Source organism: Triticum urartu, chromosome 2, assembly GCF_003073215.2.
Source record: "Triticum urartu cultivar G1812 chromosome 2, Tu2.1, whole genome shotgun sequence".
Lineage (NCBI taxonomy): Eukaryota > Viridiplantae > Streptophyta > Magnoliopsida > Poales > Poaceae > Triticum > Triticum urartu.
Window position 1 is genome coordinate 636,369,504 of NC_053023.1, and position 18,368 is coordinate 636,387,871.

The following is an 18,368-nucleotide window of genomic DNA, read 5'->3' on the forward strand; positions in this document are numbered from 1 at the left end:
CGGGTGGAGTGGAAAGTGGCGGCAGCGGCGGATAGAAGAAGGAAAATGTAGATGCATGGTAGGGTTTCGATGTCACCGGTCGACTTAAATAGTCAGGCAATGCACTACGCGGCCCGCCGGAGCCGCGCAACCGGTCCGACGGAGGAGGCGAGCTTTGGACCGCCGGGTTTGAAGGCGTTTCCGGCTAAGACCCCTTCGTCAGTCCTACATGGCAGGCGTGCCCGAGCGCCCCATATCCGCCCTATATTTAGGCTGGATATGGGGGTGCCGGTCAGCCCGGACGTTTTTGAGACGTCCGTCTGGATAAAAAAAAGTGACCGGACGGCCTGTCCGGACGTATGAGCCGGGTTTGAGAGATCCGGCTGTAGATGTTTTAACACGTTTGATGCTGCCATTGTGGATTTGGCTACAACTTCGTCAAAAAAGAGATGGAAATTTTGAGATAATAAAGAGGATAGCACGCACTTGAGGCGCGAAACAGAAACATGCCCGTTGTTTTCGCCAAGAGCCGGTTATTAGCTCGCCGCGCGGCCAAATCCATGGGGCCAACCGGGCGTTGCTAATTGCGGGCGGAGGAGGCGTCGGCCCACGGCATTGTGGACCAGGGACATGGAGCAGTGGCGCTGTCGCAACGTGGCGCAACGAGGGATCGAACCATAGATCGCTTGATTGAAGTGCAGCGCACTCACCATCAGGTTAACTACGCGGTCGTGTCCATAAACTTCTTTCTCTTCTTTTAATCTTTTATCTAGGTCCTTCGCTGGTCAGTTTCTGGACTTTTTTATCTTGTTCCTTTTTCTTTTCTCATTTTCGTTTCTTCCTTAAATGCGCGAACTTTTTATCAGCTTCATGAACTTTTTTTCAAATAGGATGAACTTTTTCAAATTCAATGAACTTTTATTAAAATCAATGAACTTATTTCAAAATCTATGAACTTTTTTTAAATTCAATGTACTTTTTTCAAATTCAAGGAACTATTTTTTAAATCCGATGAACTAATCTAAAATCGGTGAACTTTTTTCAAGTTTGATGAACTTTTTTTCAAGTTTGATGATTTTTTTTTCAATTTTGATGATTTTTTATTAAAAGTTGTGAACTTTTTTTAAGTTTGTGAACATTTTTTTTAAAACCGATGAACTTTTTTCAAAATCGGTGAACTTTTTTTCAAATTGATGAACTATTTTCAAATTCGATGAACTTTTTTAGCAATGGATGAACTTTTTTTAAAATTCATGAACTGTTTTGAAGTTTGTGATCTTTCTTTAAAAAATCGTTAACATATTCGAATTCACATTTTTTCTGATTTTTTGAATTTTTTTTATGTTTTGCCTTTATTCTTCCGAAAGTTAACGGTTGATCGGTCAAACGCGATCGACTGAACCAGGGCGACGACCCGACGTGCGGTGCGTAACAAGCGAGCGAATCGACGAGTGCGGGACGAGCGAACAAGCACGAGGCGAGCTGGGCCGGCCCAGTTCGCGTGCGCGTGGGCGCCAGTCCCTCGAGCCGGCGCTGAAGGCGCCCTATAGGGGCTCCCTGGCCGGTGGGCGCCTCGCGCGCCTCAGTGGGACACTATTCGTAGATTTTTTGCGCTGCGCCTGCCGACACGTGGAGGCGGCTCTGGCCCACCAGCAGGCAGGTTCACGGGTCCTTGGACGTGGTCTCGGCCTCTGGGGGCAGGTACCGTGAACCTGGGCTCGGTCGCTGGACCGGCCCTTTGAGGCATTTTGACACATAAATTTCCTTTTAGTTTAGTTTTACTTTTTTAATGTATCCTGACATTCGAAAAACAATGTTCTATATTAAAATACTGCCAGAACATGTATTTTATACATGTATAAAAAAATGCTTTTATTTCTAGCACTAGAAATGCTCATGTTTTTTAAATAAATGATTTTGTATACGGACATAAATGTCTGTATATTGTCACCGAATGTTCCTAAATTAAAAAATAAATGTCTATGCATACAATATTTTCATTAAAAAATGTCTGCATGTAATTTCCAAAAAAGTAAAAAAATATATAAGGATGAATATTCAGCCCAGGAAAATATTGGCGGTCAATGTTTTTCAGGGTTTGGCTCGATTGACAGTAGTTTGCACTCATGTGTTGTAGTTCATAGATACGAGTGTGGAAGTTGTGATCGGAATTTTTAAGAACCTCGATACTATGTTGGCGGCTCATCCACATTTGCACAACAACTTGCGAAAACCACCTTTTGTTTCAACTATGTTGCATGATTTATGCAAGTTTATAGACGCCAATTCCCGTTTTACTATAGCATGGGTATATCTGCCTATATGCACCTTCCTCCCAAAATCATAAACACATTCAATGCTCATTTTATATTGTTATTGGAACGAAATCATTTTTGCTCCTCCTTAGAAGTTGAACGTGATAATAAATAATTTGGATTTTGTTGTGAGGCGAACATTTGTACCTTTTTACTTAACAAGTGACGCATTGATTATGTTGATCCTACGTGTAAGGGTATACATGTCGAAAGTATGGTGAGTAAGCGACCGGAGGACCTTATCGAACAACTTATGTGTGACTACAGAGACGAAAGAGACAATGTACCTATGTTCAACTATTTGAGATGGGTAATCATGCATCATGTCTTATAATCCAAGGATTTGCAACCGTCCGTGGAGACCAATCTAGATGATATCTAAACACGGAGGCCGAGGCTCACCATAGTATTGAGAAATAATAGATGAGACCTAAACTAGGAATAGCAATGGTGCTTATCAAGATTGATACTGCTAGGGTGTATCCTTGAGCGGTGTGAGTTTTTTGTGTTACACTACCATGTTCGATTCTTTATGTTTTTCTTGTTTTGACCGTCAAGGCTTGATCATCCCAGAGTCATAAAATGATTATGGACTAAGGAGAGATACCATTTAGTTTAAACTCGAAATTCCCTGCAATGCATTTCCTTATATGATGTTTGTTTGTGTTCAATGGGGCACAACTACGACTATAAAACCATAACATGATAGAACCAAATCAATTTTGATCACGCATGTCGAAGACACATCAAACCAAAGTGGAAACGCCTATTGTTGATCTGGCACATAGTATCTCAAGCCAAATGTACGTGAAAGTCAAAATAAACATTATTACAATATGTCACGTGAAATTCACCACATAATAGCTTGGTCAGAACCCTTTTGTTGGAGTGAATAGTAATTGAATGAGTGCAATCTAGCCCTTTTTTGGCATGAATCTTGCATTTTGGATATTGTGGACAAGGAAGAGCGGTAAATTGATGCTCTGATCTAAATGCATGAGGGTGCGGAGCAAAGGAGGATCACGTGTGTTTATGGCGAGCCTCACGTTGAAAATTTTGGACATCAACTTCAAAATATAATAAATGTCAGTGATCTTCCATGGGTGGTAATTGGTGATTTCAGTATGATGATTGTAAAGACGTTGTGATTGAGTAATACAAGTTTACCCCCCGCAAAAAATACATCATATTGAAAATGTAAGAACCAAGAACCATGGCACGTGGCATCTTATTATTTCATGGGAATAGTGTGTGCTATGTCATTCCCACATTCAACAACCATATTTTTAATTGATGCAATTATACTAGTACCTATTTTTTATTCTAGAAACACAATACAAACATCAATGCATACATACGTGCACATGAACATTGGGATTGACAAAGTCATGACAAATGCCTCGTACTGGATGAATATCGCCTGTAAACCTGAAATAGATTCAAGAAAATGTGAACATCCGTGCCAAGTCAAGGGATTAATTTCGGATGGGCTGGTTCTATCACAATTGTTTTTCGTACTTGTTATTTTTTATAGAAAAAAATAATACTTATTCTAAGAGCATGGTTAATAGTACAGCCAGCTGATGGCTATATGACATTCTCATGTCATCTATAGCTAACCTTTTAGCCTTCAAGTATAATAGTAAGATACAAACATGTGCCACTTTATTAATAGTACATGGCTCACCTCCCACTCTCACATACTAGTACTACCTCCGTCCTGGTTTATTAGTCCATTTTGAATTATGTGCCAAAATTTGACCTTAAATTTAACTTACAAAATGTAAATACATGTCATAAAAAACAATATAATTGACTATGTTTGAATACGAATTCAACGATATAATTTTTTATGACATGAATTAATATTTTGTTAGTTAAATCTACAGTCAAAATTTGACACAAAATACAATGGAGACTTATAAACCAGGACGGATGTACTCCCTCCGGTCCTTTTTACTTTGCATATTAGGTTTGTCTGAAGTCAATCTCATCCAACTTTGACCAAGTTTATATAAAAAATTATAGACATTCACATAACAACACCAATATCATTAGATTCATCTTGGAATATATTTTCATATTATATTTATTAGATATTATGGATGCTAATAATTTTTAATATAAATTTGGTCAAACTTAGCAAAGTTTGACTTTCGACAAAACCAATGTGCAGAGTAAAAAGGACCGGAGGGAGTAGTAGTGCTTAGGAGCACGTGCTGCAGCTGGCTCTTATTTTGTAGCCGGCTTCTCTTGTCTCCCCTGCATACCTGCAGAAAAATAATATTTTGACCCTTACAGCCTGTTTACATAAGCTTATTATATACTTGCTCTAATAGTTGGTTTGCCACTGAAATGCGGTAGCTCATCCCTCCTCCATCACTTCGTAAAAGCACATCACCAGGAAATGTTTCAACCGATTCCCCTTTCCCAACCTTTTTTTCGACAGAACTTGCCTGTCTTTCCCATTGTCCATGCCGTCCTTTCGGACCAAACGATTCCGCCGAACGCAACACTATCATTTCAGGCTTTCAGCAGAGCCGGATGAGCTGAACTTTACCGTCGTGGCGTCCCGAAGCACCGAGCATCGAAACCGCACAAGAACCACCGGTGTCTCGTGCCTACGAAACCGCACAGTACTGCCTACGAGTAGCCCCTTCGGTGCATGGCATGCGAGGCTGCAACTCTGCTGCAAGCCTGCTGCAACTCTGCAGCATGGGGGCTGCAGCCAGGAGCGAGAGCCCGTTGTCCGGGCTCTGCGCAGTAGCCGCTCTCCTCTCTCTAGCTCCAGAGAAGGCCGTTGTTGGTTTTCTATAGTCTCCAGGCCCGAGGCAGCCCCGAGCCTGGCATTTCACGTGGCCCCGCCCAGCAGCCCTCTCACCTCGGGCCCCGGGCCCAGCAGAGAGCGCACCCGGCCGGTACGGCCCCCACATGGGTCCCCGCGGCCCGCAACACCGGGGAGAAGAAGGACCCGGGCCACAGCAGCCACGGCGAAGCGTCCCACTGCGAAGCGGGACCGCGCGACGCGTGGGGCCATCGCGTCATTGAGGACGGTCTATCGTCCTTTGCCTTCGGCGATGCGCGTGCCCCCACGCACTGGCCCGTGCGCCCCGCAGCCGGAACCAACCCGAGCCACTGAACCGGTAGGACATAGGAGTAGCTCCAGCCACTAGGGCGCGGTACCCTGTCGCTGTAGCCTCGGCGTGCAACAGAGGCCCGTCACTGTTCCCTGCTCACGCACCGAGCGGCGCTTTGACCCATTCCCCTCGTAACCAAAACGGGACGGCAGCGACAGCGGCAGCGGCGCGCCCCCCGTACCGTACCGCGCACCACCCGTTGCGCCCCGGCCCCACAGGTCTTGTCGAGTGACCCATCGCGCCCTCGCACGTCGGTCCTCCGCGGATTCCCTCTTCGGTGCATGCGCAGACGTAGTACCAGTGCCGCCGGGCGCGACAGTCGGTCGCCGGGGAAAAGCCTGCCTCGCATCGTGATGCCCTTCCTGGCAGGAGGGGATTACTGTTGCCCGCCCGTACTGACACCGAGCGCGACGGGGCAATGAGCGTGCCGAGCGACCGGGCGCGTGCGCTCCCATGATGGCCAAGGTGCGGCGCGCACGAGGCGCACAACGGGGCGCGCCCAATCCGGTGCCGAAACGTCTATGGGCCCTGGGGAGCCGCGGCAGAGCGCGCAGTTATCCACTCCTGACATCTCGCCCCGCCATTTGCACCTCAGTACAGTACTTATCCTAGTTTAATTTTGTTTAGCAGACCCGATTAATCCCCCACTCGGCGCGTCGCGTCCGAGGCGCTCGCGTCCAAATCCGGCCCAAATCCCGCGCCGGGGCCCGCGCTGTCATTGATACGCCAACCCCCCACGTCCTCCACGTCCGTACGCGCCGGGCCCCACCACGAACTCGCTTGGAAACGGGTCCGCTCGGGGTTACCGGGTCTAGACCCGCCGGCCCCGCGTTGCGCGCCCGGGACATGACACGGGCTTCCACCCTGACGCTGCGCCATCGCTTCGGCTCTTTCCCCCCAGCGAGCTGCACTGCTGCTAGTTAACCGCAAGCGGCCGTCGTCTTTTCCCTCCTCAAAAAAGCAGCCGAGGGGGGTGGTGACTGGAGGCGGAGGCAGAGGGAGGAGCAGCGCCAGTGCGAGCGATAGTGGGGGAGCTCGGACGAGGCCTAGGGCTTCCGGAGACCGCCTCCTCCCGCGCCGCCGTTCGCCGGACTTGCTTGCTCAGGTATCGACCCCCGCTCTCTGGATCGGTCCCTTTCTCCGGCTCGTTTCGCTAGCTTTTTTGCGGGCGCGTCCGTGTTCCGTCGATTGGGAGGCGATTGCGGAATCGCGCCCGTGTCGGTGCCTATGTGAATTTTGAGAGGCTTTTGTTGGAAGCGGATTTGAGAGGTTTTCGGTGGATATCGGTGGTGTTTGGCGCCGGATTCGAGCGGATCTAGCTTGGGGTATCTGATCCCCTGCTTTTCGCCCCCGCTAAGCTCTCATGCGGCATGCGATGTGTGCCACATTTCCCCTTAATTTTGGAGCTCGTACACTTTTGTTTGGTTCTGTATATCGTTGCTCATGCGACAATTTCAGACTGGTTATTCGCGTGCTTAATGCTGTATTGCTGTAGCTCTGCATAGTGTTGTTAATCGGCGTATAGACGGTTGTTTTTGCTCTTGTTTTCAGTTACTAAGCATAACTGATCGTGTGGCTAGTTTAAACGCGTCATCAAGTGGGGTTGTTTTTGCTCTTGTTTTCAGTTACTAAGCATAACTGATCGTGTGGCTAGTTTAAACGCGTCATCAAGTCGGGTTGTTTTTGCTCTTGTTTTCAGTTACTAAGCATAACTGATCGTGTGGCTAGTTTAAACGCGTCATCAAGTCGGGATGAACTGCAGCCTCATAAGAACGCGTGTCTGCTCTAGACTCCAGGTTGAGGCAAAGTGTTTCCCAGTGGGATGCTGTACCCTGTACCTTCGTTAGACGGCAAAGAATATAGCATCTCCTACGAATATTGGGAAAATCTGTGTTCGTGGTGCGTTGCGTTGATAACTTACTGGAGGTTGTCCCAGAAATGACATTAGCAAAACAATCATAATTTTTTATGGTCCTAAGAATAAGAATGTCCTCATTATGTGCTGTAGTGGTGGTGTTCAATATCAATTCCTACATATTTCATCTATTGCACAAACTGTTTTCCTTTTTCGTATAGATGCTTCTGGGATTTAATACAGCTTCATTATTCATTTGCCCACTTCTTGTGGTGCTGCTGTTTATTCAAAGGATATAATCTGCTGAAGTTATTTTATTCTCAGCTAGCCAGGCTAACACAGAGGTTCAAATGAAAGTATGGTTGTTTCTGTTATTGTATAGGCAGTCAATTGTTTTTTTCATTATGTGTCCACGTGTTTGAGAACATCACTTGGATTGGATAATACAACTTGTCAGTAAATAGTGAGAAATGATTTAAATAATTTTGATATTTGGTTTTGCCAAAAGGCTTGAAACAAATACTTTAACTCTGGACGGTTATGTTGCAATTACGACTGAAATTGCTATGAGCAGTACCTCTCTTTCAGAGCGGAACTCTGTCTTGCTTTGTTTTAGCGATAAAACCATGGTGGGGCTCCCACCCTGCCATTCTAGAAAAAATAGGGGAACATGAGGCAGCTATGACTTAGATGATATTTTATTGCGTTCACTTTGGTAACCTTTTCTTCTCCTGTCTGGCGAGTATTTAAATAATCTGTTATAGATTTCTGGAGCCTTGGCGCAGTGGTAAAGCTGCTGCCTTGTGACCATGAGGTCACGGGTTCAAGTCCTGGAAACAGCCTCTTGCAGAAATGTAGGGAAAGGCTGCGTACAATAGACCCAAAGTGGTCGGACCCTTCCCCAGACCCTGCGCAAGCGGGAGCTACATGCACTGGGGCTGCCCCTTTTTAGATTTCTGGACATCACATATTCCATGGTTGGAGGCTATCCCACCGTAGCAGCTAGAAACCCAAAACCGATACATCACATATTCCATGGTTGGAGGCTATCCCACCATAACAGCTAGAAACCCAAAACCGATACTGACTCTAGTGTACGCTATTTATTTGTAACTTTTTGTTCTCGCTTATTCCACTCAAGTTTTATTATTATTTATTGTTGATAATATTAGCTGTGGTTCAAATTCCTTCTCTGAGTTTATTTCGATGTTTGCTATATATAGAGGACTCCTTAATTATTCTTAGATAATTCTCAATAGAACTCATCAATTATCTTTAGATACCTCAAATACGAGCAGTATGAAGAAAGTCTGTATATACATCCTTGTTTTACTTTTTGCATTTATGAACAGAAAATCAGTATATATGCACTCATTTTTTTCTCCATACTACTCACTTTGGGGTATTTAGTACTTACAAATGAAATATGTTTAAAATAATAAGCGAACTCATTCTTGGGCATGTAGCAATTACAAATGAAATATATTAAAAATAATAAAGAGATATAATTGATTCACCTACCTCTTTATCATTCTCAGTATAACTCATTAATCATTCTTAGCTACTTCATACGAGTAGTATGAAGAAAATCAGTACCCATCCTTAGTTTATGCATTTTACCCTTTTTATGCACAAAAAGCAGTCTATATGCCAAAACTAAGTATATCACCAAATTATATTATATGCATACTCATTTGTTTTTCATATAACCCACTTTGGGGCATCTAGTAATTACTAATGAAATATAATATGGCAATAAAGAGGTATAATTCATCTATGAGGTATATGAGAAGCGGATCATACTCCCCAGGAGTGTAGAATCATTTCCGTATGCATATATATGTGTGCTTTTGTGTGTGTGTGTATTACATGCCTACTCTAGATTAATATAGCTCACTATTTTCTCATTTTGCTATGGCAAAATAAGTATTATATCAAAACAACATCATCTAGCATAGCTTATGCGATAGCCAGCTACAGCTGCAATATTCTTGATTGAATATTCCTACCCCTGAATGCCATGGACCACATTTTAAAGCCTTATTTATTGTGATTGCTATGGACCTCATACTAGTAGTATGAAGAAAATCAGTACTCATCCTTAGTTTATGCATTTTGCCCTTTTTATGCACAGAAAGTAGTATATATGCCAAAACTAAGTATATCAGCAAATTATATTAAGTATGCACACTCATTTTTTTTCTCTCCATATAACCCACTGAGAGAATATCACATGGAAACCAAGTTTTGGTGGAAAGCGGTGAAAACCACGTGGAAATGATGTTTCGAAGTTTCAAAAAAATACAAGGTCTTTAGAGTGTGATGTTCTATTAGTATGTGAAATTTTCAAGTTCAAATACATTACCATTTACGAGGTATGAAAAAGGCAAAAGCAGCAATGAATAGTGTCAACCAGTAAACGTCACTATTCATGGCTGAATTTGTTTTTCCCATAGCTTGTAAATGGTAATGTGTTTGAACTTGAAATTTCACTTGCCAATAGAACATCACCGTCTTAACATCCCATATTTTTTCAGTTTTTTTCCAAACTTTCATAAGTGGTTTCCATGAAGTTTTCTTTGAAACTTGGCTTCCATGTGATATTCTCTCCAACCCATTTTGGGGCATCTAGTACTCCCTCTGTAAACTAATATAAGAGCATTTAGATAACTAAAGTAGTGATCTAAACGCTCTTATAGTAGTTTACAGAGGGAGTAATTACCAATGAAATATCACCTTTGTCCCAAATTACTTGTCTTAGATTTGTCTAGATATGGATGTATCTAGACACGTTTAGTGTTGGATACACCTGTATCTAGACAAATCTAAGACAAGTAATTTGGGACGGAGGGAGTATAATAAAGCAATAAAGAGGTATAATTCATCTATGAGGTATATGAGAAGCGGATCATACTACCCGGAGTTTAGAATGATTTTTGTATGCATATATATGTGTGCTTTTGCGTGCGTGTGTGTATTACGTGCCTACTCTATAGATTAATATAGCTCACTATTTTCTCATTTTGCTATGGCAAAATAAGTATTATATCAAAACAACAACATCTAGCATAGATTATGCGATAGCCAGCTACAGCTGCAATATTTCCAATTGAATATTCCTACCCCTGAATGCCATGGACCACATTTTAAAACCTTATTTATTGTGATTGTTAATTTACAATCTGAATCTGTTTAACATTTGTCAGCAGTTTTTTTTTACTATGTTATGGCCGCATGTTAACCTAGCCTTCTTGTTTTCATTGATATAAGCGTAGTTTTACTTCCTATTAATATAGTTCATATTTTTATTGTTTGTGCCCTGTCAACCTTATGTTAGGATAACTTGATCAGTTAGCAATAGTCTTATGCAATTTTTTACAGCTTATCTTCTACTCCCTCTGTCCCAAAAATAAGTGTCTTGAGACACTTATTTTGGGACGGAGGGAGTATTTCTGTAATATTATGTTGCACGATTTCCTTTATGCCCTTTGTGCCTTGCTTTGGCCCTACAAGCATCAGTTATGCCAACTTTTAACCGAAAATTTTATTGCTGTCTTCTTTACAAATTATAGTAATGTGTACCCAAACCCTATTGTGCATCACCCATTCCATTTCTTTTTCTTTTTAAGACTTGACTAATACCATGTCTTGGTTGATAAGCTGCTCCTGTTTGTGAGGTAGAAGTATATGCGATAAGAGGATACAGTCAAATTGTAGGTGTTGGATTACATGTTTAGACTATGTGATGTCGTATATGCACTTCCTAGAGTGTAAATTGAGAAATGCACCCATTCCGTTTCTCTTGTTAGGTTTATGCTTGATTCTAATATTCCATCATTCTACATGAAGTTATACTTGATACTCCCTCCGTCCGAAAAAACTTGTCCAAAGCTTGTCTCTCAAATGGATGTATCTAGCACTAAATTGATGCTAGATACATTCATTTGAGGGACAAGCTTTTTCGCACGGAGGGATTATGTATTAGTCTTGATACTTTACATTCTCATGATCTTACATTTTGGTGCTCTCTTGTCTTAGCAGCGGCCATCATGGTTAGGAAGAAAAGAACTGGTCCTGGCAGCCCTGGAGAGAGTTCTGGGGAAGCTTCCGGAGCTTCTGGGCAGGGTTCCTCGCAGCGAGCAGAGAGAGCTCCTCAACAGCATGGTGGAGGACGTGGTTTGGCACCTCAACAGCATGGCCGTGGTGGGGGGCAACAGCAGGGCCGCGGTGGGCACTATCAGGGCCATGGAGGATCAGCTTCACACTATCCAGGTGGTGGCCCACCTGAATATCAACAGCGTGACTATCAGGGGCGGGGACATCCAGGTGGTGGTCCACCTGAATATCAACATCGTGACTATCAGGGGCGTGGACATCCGGGGGGTGGCCCACCTGAATATCAACCACGTGACTATCAGGGGCGTGGACATCCGGGGGGTGGCCCAACTGAATATCAACCACGTGACTATCAGGGACGTGGTGGTCCGTGCCCCAGAGGTGGAGTGCCGCAGCCATACTATGGCGGGCATAGGGGAGGTAGTGCTGGACGTAACGTTCCTCCAGGTCCATCAAGAACAGTTCCCGAACTGCACCAAGCCCCGCATGTCCAATATCAAGCCCCGGTGGTTTCACCATCCGCATCGGGAGCTGGCTCATCCTCTCAGCCTGTGTCAGAGGTGAGCAGTGGACAAGTCCAGCAACAGTTTCAGAAACTTGCGATTGTTGATCAAAGTTCAACAAGCCAATCCAGTCAACTGGCACCAGCATCAAGCAAATCAGTTAGATTTCCATTGCGCCCTGGAAAGGGTACACATGGAGATAGGTGTGTCGTGAAGGCAAACCATTTCTTTGCTGAGCTCCCTGATAAAGACCTTCACCAATATGATGTATGCCCTTTACATGAAGTTCTTTTTCCCCACTGCAGTTTTTATTTTGTAATTTTTGATCGACAATCTTGTTTTGTCAGGTCTCCATAACTCCAGAGATTACATCACGTGGTGTCAATCGTGCTGTGATGGCAGAACTTGTTAGGCTCTATAGACATTCTCAATTGGATGGACGCCTACCTGCGTATGATGGAAGGAAGAGCCTATATACAGCTGGGCCATTGCCATTTCCTTCAAAGACATTTGAAATTACTCTGCATGACGAAGAAGAAAGCCTTGTTGGTGGTCAAGTCGCACCAAGGTATGCTGTTGCTGTGACATTTGTACTTCATTGTGTTCATAGTAGTTCTGTACTGACATTCCTTTTGTTTTAAGGCATGAGAGACAATTCAGGGTGGTGATCAAATTTGCTGCTCGTGCTGATCTCCACCATTTGGCTATGTTTCTAGCTGGAAGGCAACCCGATGCACCTCAAGAAGCTCTTCAGGTGCTTGACATTGTGCTGCGTGAACTGCCTACTGCCAGGTATCCTTTAGCAAACCATGTCTTGTTTTATTGTTTTTCTGGCTGTATGGGTTATAATTTCCATGTGTTTTTCTTCTGTAGGTATTCTCCAGTTGGCCGATCATTTTATTCTCCAAACTTAGGGAGACGTCAGAAACTTGGTGATGGTTTGGAAAGCTGGCGTGGATTTTACCAAAGTATAAGACCTACACAGATGGGGCTTTCGCTGAATATTGGTTAGATATCCCTCTCATGTTTTTTTTTACCTCTGTGTCACTGTTCATTTGTTGTTTTGTTAGTTGTGATGAACGGTGGGTGGCCCAAAGTAATACTCCCGCCGTCCCAAAATAAGTGTCGCTGATTTAGTATAAAGTTAGTACAAAGTTGTACTAAATCAACGACACTTATTTTGGGACGGAGGGAGTACATAACGTTCCACTTTACAGAGCATCTTAGTGGAGGTTACATATTGGGAGTGGTCTTGCTGACATAATGATTTATATGATGTTTATTCTTGCAGATATGTCTTCTACTGCATTTATTGAGCCTCTTCCTGTGATTGATTTTGTTGCTCAGCTTCTGAGCAGAGACATCTCAGTTAGACCCTTATCTGATTCAGATCGTGTGAAGGTTTGATTCACCACTTGTTTCACTGTTTTTAACGGACTTGCTTTATGCAGAGTTACCATAATTACCCCCCCCCCCTCCTGCAGATTAAAAAAGCCCTAAGAGGTGTAAAGGTTGAGGTTACACATCGAGGAAACATGCGTAGGAAATACCGTATATCTGGACTAACTTCACAAGCAACACGAGAGCTATCGTATGTGCTTCTTCCCTCGCTTTATACACCGAAATCTTTATGCTCTTGTACGTTCGTGGGTGATTTGATTTCCTGTTGGTTTCATGTGGTAGATTCCCTGTTGATGATCGTGGTACTGTGAAGACTGTGGTGCAATACTTCCTGGAGACTTATGGTTTTAATATTCAGCACACCACTCTACCTTGCTTGCAAGTGGGCAATCAGCAAAGGCCTAATTATCTTCCTATGGAGGTTACTATCTTGAACAATCTTGCTTGCATTGATTTGAAAATGATATGCTCATCTATGTGCTACATCCAGTCTCAGCATCTTGTCGAGTTGTTCAATGAGTTTATCACTCTGAAATATCAGGTTTGTAAGATTGTTGAAGGACAACGTTACTCGAAACGACTGAATGAGAAACAGATAACTGCTCTACTGAAAGTGACTTGCCAGCGCCCTCAAGAGCGTGAGAAGGACATCTTGCAGGTGATTGTTCATTATATTATTTCTGATGCAAGCTGTTATAACTGCTGTTACAAAATTGCCTTATGACATGCTGTGCCTATCACTTGCTATTTTTTGTGCGGTGCTGCTTGGCGTTCTCCTCAGTTTGACAAAAAATTTCCACTTCGATGTATTCAATCCACACTATTGCAATCAAATAATCTATAAAGTTATAAAGTTCTTGGAATTCCTCCACAAGCATGTTTTACAAGATGATAGTTGTTTGATGAGATTTTTGTTAAGGCCAAAACCATAATTTTTGGGAAGACAACTATCTATGAGGCTATGACCTATGAGCCATTTATCTGAACTGTTCTTTTGTCTGTATTATTCATACACACTAGTACACTACCCACCGATTCACTCTAATCTGCACCAGCTTTATACATTTAAACTGGACTATCTAAATCTCTTCTCTCGCTTTTCATATTTGACCAGACAGTGCATCACAATGCATACTATGAAGATCCATATGCACAGGAATTTGGCATAAAAATTGATGAGCGACTTGCATCGGTTGAAGCTCGTGTTCTGCCTCCGCCAAGAGTAAGTCTATTCAGACTTGATTAGACAGCAGTTGACTTACCATATTGGACATACGTTGTGCGTAGCAACTGACTACACCTTTTTTATTAGCTTAAATACCACGATAGTGGCAGAGAGAAGGATGTCTTGCCCAGGATCGGCCAATGGAACATGATGAACAAGGTACACCTTGATAAAATGTCACCAGAAATTAAAATATTACTCCCACCGTCCCAAGATTCTTGTTATAGATTTTTTTAGATACGGATGTATCTAGTCACGTTTTAGTGTTAGATACATCCGCATCTAGACAAATCTAAGACAAGAATTTTGGGACGGAGGTAATATCATTTTTGTAAAGGCCTTCAGCTACCTGTTTCCATACCGGGAACAGTAGTGGAGAATCGTACTGCAAGAAATTTGGAACAAAATTATGCTAGATAGATAAAATAACATACAGTACCTAGATTGTCTGCTTCTTTGCAACACACAACTTTGCTAAATACTACACTAAGGAGTTTTATTGATGCTATTTAACTTCATATTCTTGCGTTCATTTCTTCACATTTCCTGAAGACCGTCTAGTTTCACATGTGAACATTTTAAGAGTCTGCATGATTTACCTTAACCAACCATATACTATTTTGGTTGGTATCTCTCTGATGTTAGCATTTCTTAAACCTAGACCTACATCTACTTTCTACTCCCTCCGTTCCTAAATACTTGTCTTTCTAGGCATTTCAACAAGTGACTACATACGGAGCAAAATGAGTGAATCTACGTTCTAAAATATGTCTACATACATCTGTATGTAGTAGTCATTTGAAATGTCTAGAAAGACAAATATTTAGGAACGGAGGGAGTAGGTACTAGTGGCTGTAGTTTTACTGCATATCCCCCCTTTTGTCTTGTTAGTCTTGTTATGTTTTATGTAGTTCTGATATGTGTTCATTTTCATTGGTAGAAAATGGTGAACGGTGGTAGGGTCAGTCACTGGGCATGTATAAACTTCTCTCGGAATGTGCAAGATAGTGCTGCCAGGGGTTTTTGCCATGAGCTTGCTATAATGTGCCAAATATCTGGAATGGTATGATCGAGTCATCAAACTAGCTTTCCATAATATATCTGTTCACTTCTCTTATGTTGTATTCTCTGGTGTTAAAATTCTTACTTTCTCTCTCTTTCTTAGGACTTTGCACCTGAACCTGTGCTGCCCCCACTTACTGCGAGACCTGAACATGTAGAAAGAGCACTAAAGGCGCGTTATCAAGATGCCATGAATATAATCAGACCCCAGGGAAGAGAACTTGACCTGCTAATTGTAATACTGCCTGACAATAATGGTTCTCTTTATGGTATGATCTCTTCCAAACAACATTTAAAGATTGCCTGGATGATATTTTTGCTTATTATCTTTCTTTCCCTCCCAGGGGACCTCAAAAGGATTTGCGAGACTGATCTTGGATTGGTATCTCAGTGTTGTCTGACAAAACATGTTTTTAAGATGAGCAAGCAGTATCTTGCAAATGTAGCTCTGAAGATTAATGTTAAGGTATTTCGCTGTGCTTCAACCATTCCATCTTTATTGTGCACCTCGGTTGTTATATGTTTACCTACTTTTTAGGTGGGTGGAAGGAATACTGTACTTGTGGATGCCTTGACAAGGAGGATTCCCCTTGTCAGTGACAGACCAACAATAATATTTGGTGCTGATGTTACACACCCTCATCCTGGAGAAGATTCCAGTCCTTCCATTGCTGCTGTAAGTGACTTATTGCTACTATGAATTTTTTTGAAGTTCTGCTATGATACAATGGACCTGCTAGGTGTACTGGAAGCTAATCGCGTGCAATATTCTTTCCTTCAGGTGGTTGCTTCCCAAGACTGGCCTGAGGTCACTAAGTATGCAGGATTAGTTAGCGCCCAAGCCCATAGGCAAGAGTTGATACAGGATCTTTTCAAAGTATGGCAAGATCCCCAAAGAGGAACTGTGACTGGTGGCATGATCAAGTACGATCTTTGTAATCTCATGATACACATCACTCCTCTAGTATCTATTGCTGCTAACAGTGTAAATTCTGTTAAATTGCAGGGAGCTTCTCATTTCTTTCAAGAGGGCAACTGGACAGAAACCCCAGAGAATCATATTTTACAGGTTCTTATCCTTGCTTGGGCATGTTTGGTAAACACAATTGTCTGTTATTAAACAATTAGTATTTTCAGGGATGGTGTCAGCGAGGGACAGTTCTATCAAGTTCTTTTGTATGAACTTGATGCCATTAGAAAGGTAGAATTGCTTCGTTCATGCTTTTTTCTTGATAAACTCTGACCAGCCACACTTGTTTGGCAATACTCAGCATATATCTCTAACTGTTATTTCTTAACTACATGTAGGCATGTGCGTCCTTGGAGCCCAATTACCAGCCTCCAGTTACTTTTGTAGTCGTCCAGAAGCGTCATCACACCAGGCTTTTTGCTAATAACCACAATGATCAGCGTACTGTTGATAGAAGCGGAAACATACTGCCTGGTTAGTTGTTTGTACACACAAGCTGTTTTCTGCTTTGCTACTCAATTCCGAATCTGACGATTGTGGAATGGACCTCTATCTATTTCTAGGCACTGTTGTTGATTCAAAGATTTGCCATCCGACCGAGTTCGATTTCTACTTGTGTAGCCACGCTGGCATTCAGGTTGGTACTTTATTTGCAGTCTGCATTTTGTCGAATTTCTGATTGCTGATTTACCTCTTAATTCCTTTCAGGGAACAAGCCGTCCTGCTCATTATCACGTTCTATGGGACGAGAACAAATTCACTGCTGATGAGTTGCAAACTCTAACAAACAACTTGTGCTACACGTAATTTACTGTCTTGAACTTTTTTAGTTTAAAATGTTCTGTTTAACTGGCCCCAACTGAAGACAATCTCTACTGTTTCAGGTATGCTAGGTGCACCCGCTCTGTATCAATTGGTAAGTCACAATACGATTCTCACGCTATCAGTGTTGCGTAAAACTTGCGTTGCACTACCAATGTTTGAAAATTTGACTCTGACTATTGCGTTTGCTTGCAGTGCCCCCGGCATATTATGCTCATTTGGCAGCCTTCCGGGCTCGGTTTTACATGGAACCGGATACCTCTGACAGTGGGTCCATGGCAAGCGGTGCCCGTGGCCCTCCACAGGGTGGACGCAATACCAGGCCGTTTGGGAACGTTGCTGTCAGGCCCCTCCCCGCCCTGAAAGAAAACGTGAAGCGGGTCATGTTTTACTGTTAAGGTCGGATGGTCATTGTTTACACTATTATGCAAACCTGAAGATATTCGACTGAGTTTGGGTGTGTTAAAAGTATCCGCACTGCATTGGTGGCACTGGGAGATCTCCGCCATGCAAAATCTTTCGTTGTTGCGCAGTGTGAAACTCTGTAACCGTCTACCTATCTGTGGTCGTATTTGAACTACCCTGAAATCATTTCTAGTTTGGGAAGGACTTCTGCCTGTTATTTTAAAAGTCTATAATCATGTTGGGATCTAATGACGCTAAATGTTAATCCGTATGTATTTATGGCAGCCATCTGCTGGGGTCCTTTTGTTTGTTGACTTGCATCATACTCCCTCCGTTTTTATTTAGTCCGTGTATTAGCTTTAGTCAAAGTCAAGCTTTATAAACTTTGATCAAATTTATAAACAAAAATATTAACATATACAATAACAAACTTATACCATTAAATTTATTATTGAATGTACTTTCACATCATATAGATTTTTTATAGGAAATGTTTGTACTTTTTTCTAAAAATTTGGTCAAATTTTACAAAGTTTGACTTCAGTCAACTCTAATATGCAGAGTAAATAAAAACGGAG

At 42.6% G+C, this 18,368-nt stretch overlaps 1 protein-coding gene across 3 annotated transcripts; it reads left to right on the forward strand.

The window, feature by feature from the left end:
- Nucleotides 1–6,301: 6,301 nt before the first annotated feature.
- LOC125539335 (protein argonaute 1B) lies at nucleotides 6,302–18,098 on the forward strand. 3 transcript variants are annotated; one of them, XM_048702772.1, is made up of 24 exons: nucleotides 6,302–6,536; nucleotides 11,328–11,704; nucleotides 11,759–12,172; nucleotides 12,253–12,473; nucleotides 12,548–12,697; nucleotides 12,779–12,912; nucleotides 13,197–13,306; nucleotides 13,390–13,496; nucleotides 13,589–13,727; nucleotides 13,848–13,964; nucleotides 14,421–14,528; nucleotides 14,619–14,690; nucleotides 15,472–15,594; nucleotides 15,697–15,862; nucleotides 15,938–16,059; nucleotides 16,132–16,269; nucleotides 16,375–16,517; nucleotides 16,600–16,662; nucleotides 16,731–16,794; nucleotides 16,902–17,037; nucleotides 17,127–17,200; nucleotides 17,272–17,366; nucleotides 17,448–17,479; nucleotides 17,581–18,098. In XM_048702772.1, exons 2-24 carry the CDS (start codon nucleotides 11,336–11,338, stop codon nucleotides 17,781–17,783), a joined length of 3,300 nt encoding a protein of 1,099 aa, XP_048558729.1. In that variant the 5' UTR covers nucleotides 6,302–6,536; nucleotides 11,328–11,335; the 3' UTR covers nucleotides 17,784–18,098. The 3 variants fall into 3 exon arrangements, with proteins under 3 accessions (XP_048558729.1, XP_048558727.1, XP_048558728.1); XM_048702770.1 differs by having other exon boundaries at nucleotides 11,328–12,172; XM_048702771.1 differs by having other exon boundaries at nucleotides 6,315–6,536; nucleotides 11,325–12,172.
- Nucleotides 18,099–18,368: the final 270 nt, after the last annotated feature.

Coding starts and splice junctions, on each gene's coding strand:
- LOC125539335 (XM_048702770.1), top strand. CDS start 11,336: ATGGTTAGGAAGAAAAGAACTGGTCCTGGCAGCCCTGGAGAGAGTTCT. Junction 13,728..13,847: donor CTAATTATCTTCCTATGGAG/GTTACTATCTTG, acceptor CTGAAATATCAG/GTTTGTAAGATTGTTGAAGG. Junction 16,795..16,901: donor AACTTGATGCCATTAGAAAG/GTAGAATTGCTT, acceptor AACTACATGTAG/GCATGTGCGTCCTTGGAGCC.